Source organism: Pteropus alecto, unplaced genomic scaffold (assembly GCF_000325575.1).
Source record: "Pteropus alecto unplaced genomic scaffold, ASM32557v1 scaffold461, whole genome shotgun sequence".
NCBI classification, from domain to species: domain Eukaryota; kingdom Metazoa; phylum Chordata; class Mammalia; order Chiroptera; family Pteropodidae; genus Pteropus; species Pteropus alecto.
The window spans coordinates 3,235,428-3,252,990 of NW_006431079.1; the positions used below are offsets into that span (position 1 = coordinate 3,235,428).

General features: G+C 43.5%; 1 protein-coding gene across 1 annotated transcript in view; it reads right to left on the bottom strand.

Moving 5' to 3' along the window:
- DKK3 (dickkopf WNT signaling pathway inhibitor 3) overlaps positions 1 to 17,557 on the bottom strand; it is a 43,612-nt gene extending 26,055 nt beyond the window's left edge. Inside the window, exons 1-3 of the mRNA XM_015596403.2 lie at positions 17,367 to 17,557; positions 11,056 to 11,193; positions 8,266 to 8,349 (exon numbers count right to left, since the gene is read on the bottom strand). Coding sequence (XP_015451889.2) covers positions 8,266 to 8,349; positions 11,056 to 11,193; positions 17,367 to 17,432 — 288 coding nt within the window. The 5' untranslated portion in view covers positions 17,433 to 17,557. The remainder of the gene's footprint in view (positions 1 to 8,265; positions 8,350 to 11,055; positions 11,194 to 17,366) is intronic.
- Positions 17,558 to 17,563: the final 6 nt, after the last annotated feature.

Genomic DNA, 17,563 nt, shown 5'->3' on the forward strand with positions numbered 1-17,563 from the left:
CCCACCAATGTGTCTGCCATCCAAACCATGTCTTCCTAGCTCTTTCCTCTGGGGACACTGCAGAGCCTCAATACACTATGTATTCAGTATAGGGCACACTAAAACATTTCAGATGCATGGAATGTTCCTAACAGCATGTATTTCTAACTCCTTGGCTGGGCTCTCAAAATCCTTCCTGATCTAATTCCTGCCTTTCGCTAGCCTCATCCACTGCTCCCTCAAGCACACTCTCAGCTCTGGCATTCTAAACTATGTAGTGTTCCTCAGACATGTTCTTATTTACACTTGCCTCCTTGACTTTGAACACAGAAGCCTTCTACGATGAATGCCCTTCCTCCCCACAATCGAGAATTCCCAGACATCATTCAAAATACAACTCAACTGCCACCTCTTCCAGGAAGCCTGCCAATAAGTGTGAAGGGTCTGAGACTTCACTTGCAAGATGAGAAGTGAGCCTTCTTCCACAGTTTCATGCATGCCAGTAGAAGGCACAAGACTGCTGGGTTAGAGAGAAAGAACTTTATTGTTGACAGCACGGTAGCAGCATGAGTTTCAGTTCCTCTTGCCCCCAAGTCCCACATGGCAATGTGGCAGGGGCCCAGATGGATGCTGTGAGGGCACTGGGTGTGCATCACAGCCGAGGAATGTCAAGATTAGAGAACCCAAATCGTTTATAATGGACTACAAGCAAATCTGCCGTCTGCCAAGGAGGGAGAGCTGTCTTCCAAGGCTGCTTGCTGTACAAATATCTTTGAAGAGATAGTCTGAAGCAAAAGGACAATTAGTGCCTCTGCTTATAAAATGAGCAGAAACTCTAAAGACCATGGAGAATTGTCTCCTGACAAAGTCTTCCCTGGCCAACTCGTCTGGTGCCTGCACAATGTTCCCACCATGCCTTGTATAAGCTCTGCCTTAGAAAATATGAATCCACATTGTAGTGATCTTTTTTTTTTTTAGGCTACTACCAGCCTGGGCACTCTCTGATGCTAGAGACTGTCTTCTATACTTATATGCCAGACACACAGTAAGTGCTCAGTGAATGTACAAATAAATGAATGAGTTATTTAATTAATGCTGGGAATTTTGATAGCCATGTTTTAAGAGTAATTAATAACAATGAGTGGCTTACACTTACTGACTGCTTACTGTTTTTTACCAGGATTATTTACTTTATCCTCATGATAACACTGTGTGGAAGGTACTTTGATTAACCTCACTGTATATATGAGGAAGCTAAGGCTTAGAGCAATTAAAGAACTTAATCGAATTCACAATGCTCATAAGCAATAAAGCTGCACTTTGAACTTAACTTGCCTGTGCCCAAGCCCTTAGTCACGCCACTGAACTGTTTCTCCTATCAGCAGGCATGTGTTTGGGGGTGTTTGTGAGGTCAGGGGAGAAAGAAGGAGGGAGTGCCTGTCTTTTTGTGTTGACGAGGGTGGAGGCAGAAGCCTGCATGTTACCATCACCTACTTCCTGACGTGACTCACAGCCCCATTAGCCATCTCACATGGACACTGAACACTCAGACAGCTCCCAGTGGAACTTCACACCTTCGTAATCTGCCCCACACTGGAATGCAAAACAGACCTTCTCCCTAAAAAAGGGAGGAAGGGATGAGATAAATCTGTGGAGCACTCTATGTTTGCTACAACTTACAATTCTCAAACAGCCATTTCCCTTGACTTTATCAATAATCAAAGAAACATAAACAAAAAGATCTAGATGATCACCCACTGTAGTACCCACTGTAGTACCCACTGTAGGTGAGGGTCAGTGAAATACAGTCTCAGAAACTGTTGCTAAAAATAAAATTAGTACAAACTTTCTGAAGGAAAGTTTGGCAGTATCTCTCAAAATTTTATATATGCACACCCTTTGACTTAGCAATTTAATTTCCAGTATTTATGCAATAGAAATACTTGCAAAATCTTTCAAAAATATAAATGGTTATAGCAAAATTGTAAATAATTTGCAAGCTCTTTGTAAAACATAAAAAAATAGGTATCTACGTCTCTGCAAATTTTAGTTCCTCCAGAGATATTTATTCTTAATGATTTAGTATATATTTTGCTAAGCCTTTTTATGAATACTTTTTTTCTAAAAATGAGATATTTGATATACTGTATATATAAGGTATCTTTTATATACTTGATATAGTATATATATTGCTCTGAAATTGCTTTTTTTCACTTAACATTTTATTGACATCTTTTTATATCAACTTATATAAAACCTACACGAAACTCTTTTATTAACTTCACAATATTTTTATTTTGGATGTGGAAATCATATATATTTAATGAATTCCTTCCTGAAGGATATTTATGTTGAGGAGAGTACAATTTAATATAGACAGGTTATAGCCTCCCCAATATACCTACTCCTGAAACACTGCTTATCTACATCAACTTTCTTTCCTTGAGGATTGTTTACCCATTTCTCAGAATGATCCAGAGCTCTTCAATTTTCCCTATAGTTTTTTTCCTATTAGATTAAGGTATGAGGACCTTATACTTGGCCAGAAATCATCAAGTCAACTCAAAATACAAATCTACAGACACAAATGTACCCAAATGTCTGGTTTATAGGACTGTGGAACTGTACATTTATACCAGACTATGTCATCACTATTAGAACCACAAGTCTGTTGTTTTCTATAGAAGCCCGTCTACATCCTGCCAACCTGAGGCCCATCCTAGAACTTGTCAGCACTTGATCATCATCTATTCTTCTTGTCATTTATTATGGCCTATCCTTCCTTCTGTTTGGATCCCCAACACCCAGCCAGACACATCTGACTTGCAAGGACAAGAACAGCAAGCAAGTGAATCAACCTCGTGTCTAGGAACAAAGAGCTTCTACTTAGAGGGTGAGGCGGGCTCAGCAGAACTTAGCCCAAGGCTGTAAACATCAATGGAAAGAGGCCCGTGGAGTACTTACATGTCCTCAGCTTCTGGGCACATTTATTTTTTTTATTTTTTATTCTTTTCTTTTAACTATGAGAGTTAACTTTATTTTATTTTTTCCAGATTTACTGAAATTGACAAAAATGTATGTATTTACAGTGTACAATATGATGGTTTGATACATGCTTTTTAATTTTTATTTTTCAATTACAGTTGACATTCAATGTTATTTTATATTAGTTTCAGGTGTACAACATAGTGGTTAGACATTTATATAATTTACGAAGTGATCCCCTTGATTAGTCTAGTACCCACCTGGCACTATACATGCTTATTACAATATTATTGACTATATTCCCTGTGCTGTACTTCACATCCCCATGACTATTTTGTAATTACCCATTTGTACTTCTTAATCCCTTCACCTTTTTCGCCCAGCCCCCCAAGCCCCTCCCATCTGGCAATCACCAGTTTGCTTTCTGTAACTGAGTCTGTTTTCATTTTGTTTGTTTATTTTGTTCTTTAGATTCCACATATAAGTGAAATCATATGGTACTTATTTCACTTAGCATAATACCTTCTAGGTTCAACCATGTCGATGCAAATGGTAAGATTTCATTTTTTTATGGCTGAGTAATACTCTATTATATATGTACCACCACTTCTTTATCTAATCGTCTACTGATGGGCACTTAGGTTGCTTCCATATCTTAGCTATTGTAAATAGTGCTGCCGTGAACATAGGGGTGCATGTATTTTTTTGAATTAGTGTTTTGGTTTTCTTTGGATAAATACCCAAAAGTGGAATTGCCGGATCATAAGGTAATTCTATTTTTAATTTTTTGAGGACCCTCCAAACTGTTTTCCATAGGGGCTGTACCTATTTGCAATTTCATCAACAGTGCATGGGGATCCCCGACAACACTTGTTTTTTGACTTATTAATGACAGCCATTCTGACAGGTGTGAAGTGATATCTCATTGTGGTTTTAATGTGCATTTCTCTGATGATTAGTGACATTGAACATATTTTCATATGTCTTTTGGCCATCTATCTGTATGTCTTTGGAGAAACAGGCACATTTATTTTTTGGCAGTAGGTTGCTGGGAACCAGGAGGAGAAGCCAATTAGAATGCAGTTTTAATTACTTTTCAATAATAATGAGCCTTACACAAAGAGCTTTTATAAACCTTATCTTACTAGAATATCACCCAATTTTGTGAACTGGAGATTATCAGCCCCATTTGATATAGAAAGAAACCTCATCATAGAGGATAGAACTTCTAAGGGTCATAGCAGAGTTTGACCCCAGGTGGGCCTCGCATCAGGTTTAGATTTCTTCATTCTGCCTTGAGGCTGACAGAGAGGGAAGGGCTCCATTTCCTGGGACTTGGCCGCCCTGGCCTCCCTTCGCCCAGCTGGACACTCCCAGAGGCAGGGCCTTTGGGAACTGACTGAGTTTTTCTAACAGGCCCATGCCATCCCCTAGTGCATTTCTGTTAAAATAAACTCCCAACAACCTGTCATCATGGCATGCTCTACAATTCCATTAAGCTGATAAAGGCAACTCCAGCATCAGAAATCAGGGCATAGGGAGCAAACAAAGCCAGCACCCCACCTGTGTTTACTCTGTGATGAATGAACAAGCCTGGGACAAGAAAGAACCTGAGGCTTAATGGAGAAGGCAGTCATTCAACACCCTTATTCCTCCCACGCTCTTGTTGGGTCTCCCTGGGCTCTGAAGTGACGGGATGCTTACTGTTTAATGGGAAACCAAAAAGTAAGTTCCGAGACGTGCAGCCACAGTTTACCTTCCCACTTCTCCCGGTCTTCAACACAAATGACAGACAAGCATCCTCACCACAGAGAAGATATTGGGTTCATATCTGTAGAGAATTCCACTGTTACTATCTACAGTCCACTGTGTCAGGTCAAAAAGCGACTGTCAGCCCTGATCAGTCTCTGGGACAAGAGAGTCACTGGGTCACTCAAACTGCTACTATCTGGATAATTCTGGTAGTGAAATTTGTCTGTCTGGGGCCTCAGAAATCTTGACCAAGACCTTAGAGTTAGTTGTAATGTGATTGAACTTGTAGATTCAAACAAAGTATATTCATCTGGAAAAACAAGTGGACTTAACTCTTTTAAATCATATTCTAATGTGAAAACAGAAAAAAACAACAAATGCAGGTCATGCTAAGCAATGTAGCTGTGAGCTGTATTTTAATTAGAGGACATGTCCCTTCATAATGGTGTCTTGGTGAATTGGGCCAGATTCCTCATATTTGAGAACACGGTGCTATAAACGATGGCTTCCCATTGATGCATAATGGCTTGTCCACTCCCTAGCTTCCAACACACAGTTTTCCACCTACTCTTACCCTGCACAAAAGCGGCACCACATCAGTCAGCCACGCACTGGCCCGTGAAGGGAGACAGGCCGCGGGCGCCACACAAAAACCTCACAGAAAGACGTCAGAGCCCATCACCATCGCTGGTGCACTCAGGTGAAATAACAAGCTGCAATGGCCTTTTCCCCTTTCACATTTGAATGTAAAAACAGACCAATACCTTGCACATGCTGTGCTAAATTTTCTAGACAGGCATATAGTGTTACCGTCTGTAACTTTCCATGGGCCTCCTCAGGTTACCATACATATTAATACACATACCAGCATTTGCAGAAAGGAAAATATGGGGTGCTTGGTGATTATTTTTAATTAAATTCATCTGGGAATTTTAAATCCTGAAAATTCAGCCCTTGTTTACAGTATTTGAAATCTCCCTTTTCCATTTAAGAGAAAGTTTCTTCAGCATGTAATGCATTCCAGAGCCAACTGTAAAAATCATTGCATTATAAAACTATGGAATGGGACAGTGGTGACAGTTCCTTTGAAGGCAAAGGAGCCTTCACAGCTTCCTACTCAGAAAAAGTTGCTCAGCATCTCTCAGATGATGCTCGAGCCCCCATTCGATTGTGTGAGGACCACAGTGCTCTGGGAACCAAAAAACAGTTGCATAGAAGAATTCTGTGGGCTTCTGAAACTAGATCTTGCTTCTCTGACTCTTGGCAAGCCACTCTGTCAGTGAGCAAGGCTTCATGGTAAGGTACACAAGCCATCATTTCGGACATATGACATCCCTTTCACAGATGACTTGAAAAATCACCAGTCTGTTCTCTAACGACCTGTGGGGTTCTCCAGACACTGATCAAGCATGCCCCAGGTCTCCCTTCCAGCCACTCAAATTGGAGTTTATTCTCATAGAGAAACCCAGTGAGTTATTAGCTTGAGCAGGAATCGAGAAAAACTTGGTGAGTCGCTACCTTCTGGGTTTCTTGGATCCATCTCTCCCTGTCAACCTCCTGCATTCTCAGGACCATGTATACAGGGGTTCAGCTTGTGCACTGCACAAGGGTGACACATGTATGTCCAGCATCACATGCTGGACATATGAGATGGCGTGAGCAGGCGTGGAGGTTCTGGGCCTCCCAGCTGAGCCAGGAGCATGGACACACATGAGCACACAAGGCCATGCACACTGGGAAAGGCTAGTACAAACTCACTGGCTGCTGCACACACACGTAGGCAGCTGCTTCTTGACCCAAGCACGCTCTTGGCATCTTTGAGATCTTGTCTCTCGCCCGCCCACCACTCTCAAGGCCTCAGTTCCCCCACCACAGGGCTCAAAACCTGACACAATCACCTCACTTGGGGGGCAGAGGGAGGAGCATGGGATGTGAACGTCGAAGGTCACATGTTCACCTGAGCCTCCAGCGAAGGCTGCTGCCCTCTGGGTTCCGGGAAGCTCCCCAGAGCAAATCTCTGCCATTGTGCAATCACACACTTTTTTTTTTTTTTAAACCTAAGGACAATAGCTTTTCTTTCGAACTCACAGGTCCTGTGAGTTCTGTTTCCCCCGCCCTTTTTGTTCCATTGCTTCTACTCAGGCCCTCCTTCCCTCATGGGGCCCCAAACAGAGACTTCACTCTGGAACACACAGAGGCTTTTCCCTCCCACTGCCAAGACTGTGCCCTATGGCTGTTTGTCCATTTTCGGTTTTGCTTCCTTCTCTCTCTTCCCACTTTTGAAAGTTGGCATCTCTTCCCTCCTGACCTTAGTCAATGCCGTCCTTGTTTCAAAGGCTTCTATATTTTCGGAATTGGGAGAGATGGTGAAAATCACTACCTCACTTAAAGATGGGGAAACCGAGGTGACCCAGCTTTTAAGTGACAAACTCATGCTTTTAGCCTCCACTGCGAGAGCTCTTTCCATTTCACCACACGGTTTGCCCCCGCCAACCTGCAGATCCCTTGAATGGTGGGTCAGCAGCATCACACATGGCCAACTGGACCCGCAGCCTGCGGTAAGTGTCTGAGCACCATGCCAAAAACAAGCAAAAAGAGCCCATCGACTACCAACACATCGACAACACCGTTCTGACTATTATGGGTACACTGTCCCCTCTGCCTGAGATAAGGCTAAAAGAGGCCTTCCTTGATCCCCTTGGAAGGCCAAGGATGCATTCTGCATCTCAGAGAGGAAGAACATGTAATCAGAAGTTTGCATGAGGTGCCTGGATACAGGGAGGCTAGTCCTTGCAGTCCCCACAGAGGAGGCACATTTTTACTGCTAACCCTGTGCACTCCTTGTCAAGCATCTGTATCTAAAGCCAGCTACCTCTCTGAAAAGATAAAGTGCAGTTGCATCACCTCTAGCCTGGGGGTCTAAAGAGCAGTGACTCTGACTGGGTCATTCCCTGACTTGTGCCCAGGTCTCCCTTCTGTGAAATGACATCCATTCCAACTTTAGGACTCTATAATTCTATTTTAAAAATTCATCTGCCTTTGGACTAAGTAACGGGCAACTGGTAGCAGGTGTAATTACAAGGAGGCCAAAGAACGAAGCCTGGAGCAGGAAGGCACCCCGTTCCCTTTAGGCCACTGGGTTCTACGTAAGGTTTTCTTACTCTCAAACTGCCTGACTAGGGCTGAAATTATACAAGGCATAGGCTAAGCCAGAGGCTTTAAGGAATATGGGCAGATGTATCAGATCTGTGACCAGGGTCCCTAATCAATGTACCAGTTACTCCTTCTTATTCTCCTTCAAGGCTGAGATAAAGCCATGCAAATGACAACCGAATTTAATGTCCCTGTTTTTGCTGATGCAAAGGGCATGGAGGCAGAGCCTGTTATCAGATTGTATCAGGCTGGTAAGAAATGTAGGAATTGGAGAATCTTGGCATAACCAAGGCAGGAGAGGTGCCTGAGGGTCAGCTACCTCCTGCCCATGGTCTGAGCCTGGGTCACCCTTGGCAGGGTACACAAAGTTGTGAGTGCAGAGGAGTAAGAACTCACGTGGCTCCTTTTTCCTTCTTCATCTCCCACAGACGTTATCACTGTCTCTGAAAAGACCGTTTGTCCAGTCTGGTTGTTGGTGACCTAAAGTAGAATAGGCACAGTGAATATGAAACCAAAGGAATTCTGGGTAAATCCCACATGTATATTTTTTCTATTTTCTGAAGCAGGGGCATCCAGACAGAATGCCCACTCCCCTTTTCTTTTTGAGTTTCACCAGCAATCCTCAGATGAACAGCTTTCCCTCTGAGCTACAATAATAGATATAATAGAATCTACCTCATAGGGTTGCTATGCAGAGGGAAGAAGTGGTCTGTGTAAAGCACTCAGCGGAGAGCCTGTCACCTAGCAGATATTCAGTGTTAGCTATTTTTATCATTCTTGGGGCTCATCATTTGAAACTCAAGGTCAACTTTCTTTTCAACAGCTACAGGTCTGAGAGTCTAACCGAACATCTTTCATGAGAATCAAGCAGGTTTTAGCTACAGCTGTCCCACTCCTGATTCTGCTGAATTGTTTTGTTTCATCAACAAAGTGCTTAACTACAAGGGAGGACTTGGCCCAATATTCTTCTATCTATTTATTGTCTGCCTCTGATTTTGCAGCTGGGAACAGGCACCTAAGAGCTGAGCCTTAGAATCTGACACGGAACCCAGGCCATTCCTGCCCCAGCAAGACATTGTACAAAAGCCTACATCTGATGTTTGGGTTGCTGATGAGGAACAGAAAGGTTGCTGGCCCAGCAGCTAGATCTGTGATCTTTGAGCCTTGGCTCAGCCACCAACAACCATCTAGTATATAACCTGAAACAAGTCATCTCTGTTCTCTGATTCACAATTTTCTCATTTCTAGGTGATCATTAAAGTTCCTGCCAGCTCTAATATCACAGAAACCTGCAGCCAGAACAAAATGTAAACTCTTAGCCTAATTTGTAGTAGTGGATCAAATTCCATTTCTAAGGACATAAAGATCATGTCTTCATCAACATACTTTAAAATTTTTATCTAAATAATTCCTCTCCAGCAGAGATGCTACCTTCTTACTCTATGCCAGATTTTTACAGGATTAACCAATGTTATATTTTTTAAAAATTCCATAGTCTCATACATATAAAATGCAGGACTTCTGAGAACCTTTATTATACTAATGTGTGTTTTTGTATTTATGGGAAGAAAATTACATACAATGTTTTCTAAATGTGTTTTGCCACTACTGAGCCTCTCTTTCACAAAGCGTTGCATAGGACAGGGCTCCACAGAATCCAATTGAGAACCACTATACTGTGCTGAAACATAACTTCATTACAATAACAACAGTAATAATAAAAACAACTTGCTATTGCACAGCACTTTATCGTTTACAATGAACTCTCATATACTTTAGGTTATTTGACCCTTACAACACTGTAATGCAGATGCTGATATCCTTATCTCAAAAATGTGGTCAGTGAGGATCATGAAATTTAAATAATTTTTCAAAATTACACTAGTTCCTGTGAGGGACTCACACTTAAATATTAGACATCTACAAGGAGCAACTTTAAGAAGCAGCTGAACCTGTTGACTATTGTCAGAAAGAATGACTTAATATTGGTTTTGGCAAAAATAAATAAATAAATAAATGACTTTTGGAAATATCGTCCAGTCCTCAGATGAACAATGCTAAAGGATTCAGTTCAGATTTTTGGAAATATCGTCCAGTCCTCAGATGAACAATGCTAAAGGATTCATTTATCTGGGGGAGGGGTATATTCTGGAGCTGGACCCATGAGCATGCAGTGGGAGAAGAGCCACACAAAGGCTACGTTATAGTCAAGGCAATGGCCTATGAAAATTGACCCCTTTATACTGGATGGCACAGAAATGCTATTGTTTCAACCAAGTCATTACCTGAGCACTTGAACAAAAGTAAGGCTCTTTTGTGAGAGCTATGTGGCCTTACACGCAGGAGTTGAGATGACATCAGAGGTCAAGCCCCTTGATGGTCACAACAGAATGTCAACTCTACAGCCTCTTACAATGACTCTGAATATCTGCACGGCAGACTCTCTTCAACAGAACACAGGCTTACGGAGTTCGCATAGCTTAAAGTCCTGTCAAAATCATATTGCAGACATCTCACTCGGGGGCAGGCTAATGCTATGTTCCTCTAAATTTGCAGTGTTTTCTTCTTTAAGTCAGATCTGGAATTAACCTGCTTGCTCCTCATGCAAGATATTAGACCAAGAGACATTTAGACATGTGGTCAGTTGGAAAAACTCTGCTCTTAGAATTTTGAACGGATAACCAGCTAAAGTAATGAATCTTTAATCTTGTGGCAATAGAGGCTTTCCCTTCTGAAGACAGACTATATTACATCTGAGTTCCTCCTGAGAAAACAGAGAAGGTGTACTCCCCACAGCATGGACTCCAGGATTCTATTTCAAATCTACTGAAACATACATAAAACCCTACAGGATAAATTCCTCAAATTAAATACTAGGAAAGTATCTCTGTAGACCCTTGTTTGCATCCTTTTTCCAAACAATAAAAATCCCTGAACATTCCTTTGGAATTGGACTGGCAGGAAGCCTAAAGTTAAATTTACTGCTTAAATGCTAAAGCGAGTTAGGTTTTTGATACATATTTCTCCCCTTTAAACAGCTCCCTCACTCCCTTTGATTTTTAATCTATATTTTGCCAGCTTCATTTGTATTTTTTGCTTGTCTATCAAACATGTAAACATGACCTGAGTTCTCGGATGGGACTGGGAGCTACAGAAGGGGGAAGTGCTGGCCATGATGGCCCCTACCTTGTGAATTTCTCGGTGCACGTGGATGGTGTTATTTCCTACTTTGGTTTCCGTGTTGGTCTCATTGTGATAGCTTGGAGGTAAATCTGTCAGATTCACTTCTGACGACGTTTTAGCAGCAGCTTCTTCTGCCTCCATCTATTAAATCAATGAATTAAATGAGCAAAATTATTTTCTCTTGATATAAATCAGAGTCCATTAGAAAAAAAAAAAACACTTCTCCTCTTCTGCAATTACAAATAATGGTAATAATGATAGGTACCATTAATTGAGTACCCACTAGAACAAGACATTGTACTAAATGTTTTACATACATTATAGCCATAAATCTCATAACCTCCCTACGAGATGAGTGTTAATGTCCCATTTTGTAAGTGGGGAAACCAAGGCTCAGGGAGACTAGATAACTTCCCAATACTCTCAGTGAAGGGCAGAGTTGGGATTTGAGAATGTTCCCATTGAACTGTCTTGGCCTTTGTACAAAGGCTGTTGGTGCCCTGCCCATTCCCTGTGGCCTATCTGGAGGTCACCCACATTTAATTCCCTTACTTGCCAACAACTGACTCTGTCTCTCTTTAAGGGTATTCCCTGGCTGCAGAAGCGTGCTCAGTCTGCACAGGGCCCAAGTGCTAGGAAGTTAACATCCCAGGAACAATCCTCATTCAGTGAGGGACAGGCTACGGGGGTAAACATACTCCAGCTCCCTCTCTCCTCAATGAGAGGTCTCTCCGAGGATCCCCCTGTGGGACTGAACCCGAGGTGCCCCTAGCAGTAACCTGCTCATTAGCATAGCTTTTATAGCTTTTCTTTTCCATCTCACTTTCCCACTTCTTCCTAGTGTTTCTAGGATCACTTCCCAAATAAACTATTTGCTCCCAAACCCTTGTTGCAGGGTCTGGTGGTAGTGGTGGTAGGGGACCCAAACTAAGGTCCCTTTTCCCCCTGCAGGTGGAGCCACAGCTATATCTCCTTTCTCATTCCACCTCTTGGGTACAGAGAGACCCTTAGAGAAGGTCAGTGGACTAGTTCCTGGGGTCTACACTCCTTTTGGCTCTTCTTGCACATGTCCTTCTTTGGTGTCAGGTTTCTGAGGCCACCGTCCTCAAATCCTCCAGTCTCGTGAGCCTCCATGGCATCTGTACCAGATATGCCAGTCAACTCACGTCTGCACCCAATTTCCCTGTCCAGATTTATCATCCCACCCTAGCCCTAATCAGTGGGCAGTTGACAAAATGACTCATTCATAGCTGACTGGACTCAAAGAGAGGCCACATTATGAACTAGTTGTGCCAATCAGATATTCTTTCTAGGAATTAAAAATGAGAGACACAAAGAGAAGTTCTAGTTGGTGGCTGGCAATTTTCCAACACTATTGTCTTCGACTCTGGACTATTTTTATTCCTTAAAACGAATTCTCAAAAAGATTTCCCTTAAAAAAAATCATTATCCTCTATCCTTATGTACTAGGTAAGGTTCCTCTTTTCCCACCCCTTCCAATTAGATTTATGGAGCTGGAGTGAATATGGGGAGAGAATTCTCATGTTGGTGCAGCACAAAAACACTGAACTAGAAGTGGGAAGAAAATCTGGTAGGCACAAAGGCTCAAATAATCAAATGACTTGATTGGTCACTATTGTGTTTGACCCTAAGATGATTGCTGAGACATTTGAACTTGGTCATCAGCTCCATCAAAACCACCACTACCACCACCACCACCATCATCATCATCATCATCATCATCATCACAAAACCTCCATCATCATCATCATCATCATCATCATCATCATCATCATCATCATCATCATCACAAAACCTCCATGTCTGGGCATCAGCTCGTCTGAGCCACTCCACCAGATACCTACCATGTCTCCTTGAATATTCACAGCAACCCTATGAGGAAGGTGTTATTACCCTCATTCTGGAGATGAAGAAAACAAGGTTGAGAGAGGTGAGGGATTTGCCTCAGGTTATCACATTGTTAGTAAGAGGCAAAACTTGGATTAGAACTTATGACCATCTGGCTCAAAATTATGTGTTTTCCCAGCATATGATTCTGCCCTTGCTTTTACTGGGGAGATATAGGAGAGTCCCATACAAACCAGTTTGAGCATAATTATGATGATTTCCAGAAGCAAGTTCAAAGAAGAGAAGAGAAAGGCTTCCAGAGGAAGAGGAGACTTGATTGGGCTGGTCTCAAAGGATGGGTAGCATTTGGACAGAGATGAGTGTAGAGGAAGCGAACTTAGGGCAGCTTGGACAAGAATGGTATGCGTTGCAGGCTAAAGCAGAGGGTCCATGCTGGGCACAGGATAAAATGGTGGATGCTGAAGTAGAAGGGATCAGCAGGCAGTTCCAGGGGTAGTTCTAAAGCAGAGGGCGCTGTCCTGGTTCTCAACCAGGAGGGTACCCAGAGCCATGACCAAAACTTTATGTGTGTGCGTGCATGCGTGTGTGTGTGTGTGTGTGTGTGTGTAAAAAAAAACCTGCCACATTAGAATTTCTGGAGGTGGGACCTCAGATACCAATGAGCTTCTCAGATGATCCTGAGGTATTCCCTCCCTTCCACCTGCTCCCAGGTAAGAACTTCTGCTCCAGGCAATGGGGAGTTACGGCAAGTTCTGAAGATTAGTTGGGAAATAATATAGAGTCCAAAGAAGAGAGGAATCCAGTTAGGGGAGGTTATATCTGGGGAGGGGCCTTCTAGGTGATAAAGGCTCCAAACAAGTCAAAAGGATCGATCTGGAAGGACTGAGAGCTGGCCACTGGGTTAGGCAAAAAGCTGCCCGCAGCATCATCAGAGGGCAGCACAGTAGAAAGTGCCAGGGTTCTGGAGTCAAGTAAGGTGGGGCCAAGTCCCAGCTCTACCACAAAGCAGGACAGGATACCAGATGTCTCTAAACCTCTGCTTTCTTGTTTGTAAAATGGGGACGATTCTACTTTGTTGAGCAAATACAAGAATTAAGGATCACGGAATCCAAGTGCTTATTAGTACAGTACCTGCCACCCAGCAAAGGTGTAACATATAGCTACTTTCATAATATTGCCCTTTAATATTGCAGTTTTTGAAGAAGCTAGTTGGCTGGGGAATGTTTGAGTAGAAGTGGAAAGAGTACATAACATGTGTTTGAAGAGTCTGTTAACCAAATGGAGCAGAAATGGAATGGAGTTAAGATAGAAGACAGAATGGGCAAGAAAAGGACTTTTCTTTTTTTTTGTAAGTGAGAAAGTCTGGCATGTTTAGAAAAGACAGAGCTGGAAAAGAGTAGGAGACTGTAGATGCTACAGGAACTTTTATCCAGAAGGAGATAGGAATGTTTTAATGTTTTTAAAACTCCCGTGGGAATCTGAATCCTTCAGTTTGGTTTTCAAATAATTGACAAGTTACCAAATCTAGAGTCTGCTTTGGGCTAAGCAGATAATCTTTTTATAAAACCTCCCTCTCAACCAGTGGTTATTTCAACAGAATGAGCTAACAGTTCTTTAACGTCACCGCAAACTAAAAGTACAGTTTACCATGGAAATTTCAACCACAATTATTACTGCTGCTAGCAAGAAAAACTTAAGCTGGACCAATAGGTCTTGTTTCACAGAGGAGGAATGTGAATGTCATTAAAAATGGCATTTATGGTTAGTTGAATCTGTGTGTCTATTAAAGGGGCACAGTAGGAGAAATTGGAGTGATAAATCGAGGCTTGGTTCCTAGGAATAGGTGAGGTGATAAAAACATTCTAAAATATGCCAGTTATAGACATGGCAATGAGCACAGGGGGAAGAAGGGGAAGAGAGTGGTTTTTTATTCTTGAAATACATTTATCAGTAACATATAGAATAAGAAGACAGGAAAAATCGGAACAGCCTGGATTGTACCATTTGAAGATTTGACTCCTCCAATAATGATCCTACAAATAGAGTTAACTTCATCTTCTCCCCTTAAAAAATCAACAGCTTGAGTCAGCTGGAATATTTAAAATGTCAGGAAGTTACTTGAAAGCAGATTCATGATGCAACTATGTCAACAATTAATACATCTGACCCGGTCTTTTTTGGTTCTCACCCAGGACAACAAATAAATAGCAACTGTCCTGTGTTTATGAGATTTAAGGAAACTTCCGGCAGTCTCTTTAAAGGGCAATTAATACCAATAGCCACAATCTATTAAGAATCTATTATATAGTGGACACCAGTTCTTTGTTATTATTCATACTAGTACTATTAACATGATGATAATGACAGCTAATATTTCTTGAGAACCAACAATCTCTCGTAATCCTTACAACCTCATTGGGGGCTGATTTATACCAAATTTACTTAAGCCCATTTTAGATGGTCAGATAAGTTGCTTTACTTGCATCCTTTCATAATTCTCCTCTTTACCCTAAGAGATGGACAGTTCCTCCATTTCAGAGCCTGGATCCCACTGCTAGTAACTGGCAGCACTGGGTTCAGTTAAAGGAAGGTTGGTTCCCATGGCCCGTTCTCCTGCCACACAGGTGTTTGGCCTTTCTCAGCCTGTCACCGCAGCCAGCGAGGACACTGTTTGAGAAACAATCACTGAGTGGGATAGCAGTGGCAGCTAATGTCTTCCCTGCTGGCAAACTTCAGTTAGCCTATCTGGAAAAGTCAAGCAGAGCTATGTCTAGAGGGAGGAAGGATGGGACCCAGGCAGAGCCAATGCAGACAATTCCTATAGAGTGGTTCTGCTAGGCTCCAAACTGCTCTGACCAAAGAAGAGCCTGAAGGGTCCTTGCTGCTTCCATATCTCCCTCACCAGGAGGTACCATCGGAGGACTATGCTGCCTGGGCAAGTTCACACTGAATTAAAATGTGGCCATGACCCAGTCAGCCTCACTGGGATCTGTGTGCAGAAGGGAAAGTCCCAGAACCCAGAGAAGGAAAGGAGATGATCTGCCAGATCACAAGCTCAATTTAATTTGAAGGTGAAGAGTTAAGAGACAGTGAGGTCCATCTGATTCCCAACTCCCTTTAATTGTTCTATGTCATGATTCTTGTGCTTTCATAGGAAACAGAAAGTCAATGGGGTTTGGAATCTGGCTCATACAGTGGATGTTCAGGTCCAGTTGTCCATGCAACTGGCTCCCAATCCAGTGTCCCCTTCACTGAAAACTCCAAGTTGACTGTTGTGGAAAGGAAGGGGATGTATCCCCAAACTACACAGGGCGAAGAGAGAAAGCAACTTCTCCTAGTAGACCAGAGTCATCATTGGAGGCTTTGCCCAAATGGATGTGGAGACACCTAAGGCACCAGGGGGGACATCTGGTCTCTTACTGACTCTTCTCCAAAGACAGGCTGCAGCCAGAGCTGGGCCCAAGAGTGACTATGCCTATTCACCCCAAGCACCAGGGTTAAGCTCCCCACACCTGGGCTGGAGAACTGGGCCAGCTGCACCTCCTGGCCAGGTAGCCCTGGAGATGCTTGGGTACACACTGTAGAGGAGGCCATCCATAGTAAGATGTGATGAAAAGAATAAACCAGGCAAAGTTTTGCCTAGGTACCTGGGTATCTGATACTAACGGCTGCTATATATTACATACAAGGTGCCCACATATATCATGGCATTTAATTCCCACAGGAAACTGAAGTGCATGTTTAGGGATGTGCTCAATGTCACCCTGCTAAGTGAATGTCAGAAGAGGACCTTGAGCCCAGGCTCGACTCCAAAGCACTCTTGGGGTGGAGGTGGGTGCCTTTCACAATGTCCTTCCTCCTCCCACCCTCCAGCCTCTAAAATTCACACTGCTGGGTTTCAGGATTCTGATTTTCCTTCTCTGCCCCACATGGCAATGGAGGAAGCTCAGTCAGATGACCAGCAAAGCTCAGGACTCTTGGTGCCCACAGGCATCCTGTGTCTTGGGAAGATGTCACAAGCTCAAAGTCCAATGGACATGCTCGAGCCTGAGATGCCTGGGGCTTCCTCAGCCTCTCTGCAAAACCACAGTCCCGCTATACCAGAGTCTTGAAAGCATCCTCTTACAACGGGGGGAGACTAACTACACACCTGAAGAAAATTGCGGGGTGGTGGCTGGCAGCCTGCAGACCCTGGGCTAGCTGCCCGTGGGTGAGTCCGCCTAGAGGGTCTTAGTGGACAGGCTCAGATCCAGATCTGGCAGGAAGGCAGAACGAGGTGGGAGTTCGGATTACGCCGTGCTGCCTCCAGATCACTCTGAACCTGCCGCCGGCCTTCCCAGCCCCTTCGCAGAACGGAGGAGCCGGGCCAGCGCTTCCTGCACAGCTTTCTCCTGCTCCCGCTACCCGCACGCTCGCGCTTCCCAGAGCCCTCCGGGCGCACCCACCTCCTCCACCGCGCTGCGCAGTTTGTGCTGCGTGTCCTCCATCAGTTCCTCCACCTCGCGGAACATTTCATTGAGAGTGGCCTCCTCCTGCGGGTAGCTGAGAACCGGGCCGGGCCCGACGGGCGCCGAAGTCTCTGTCGGAGCTGGCGCGGGGGCCGTGGGGACCGCCGCCGCCAGCAGCAGGCACAGCAGGGTGC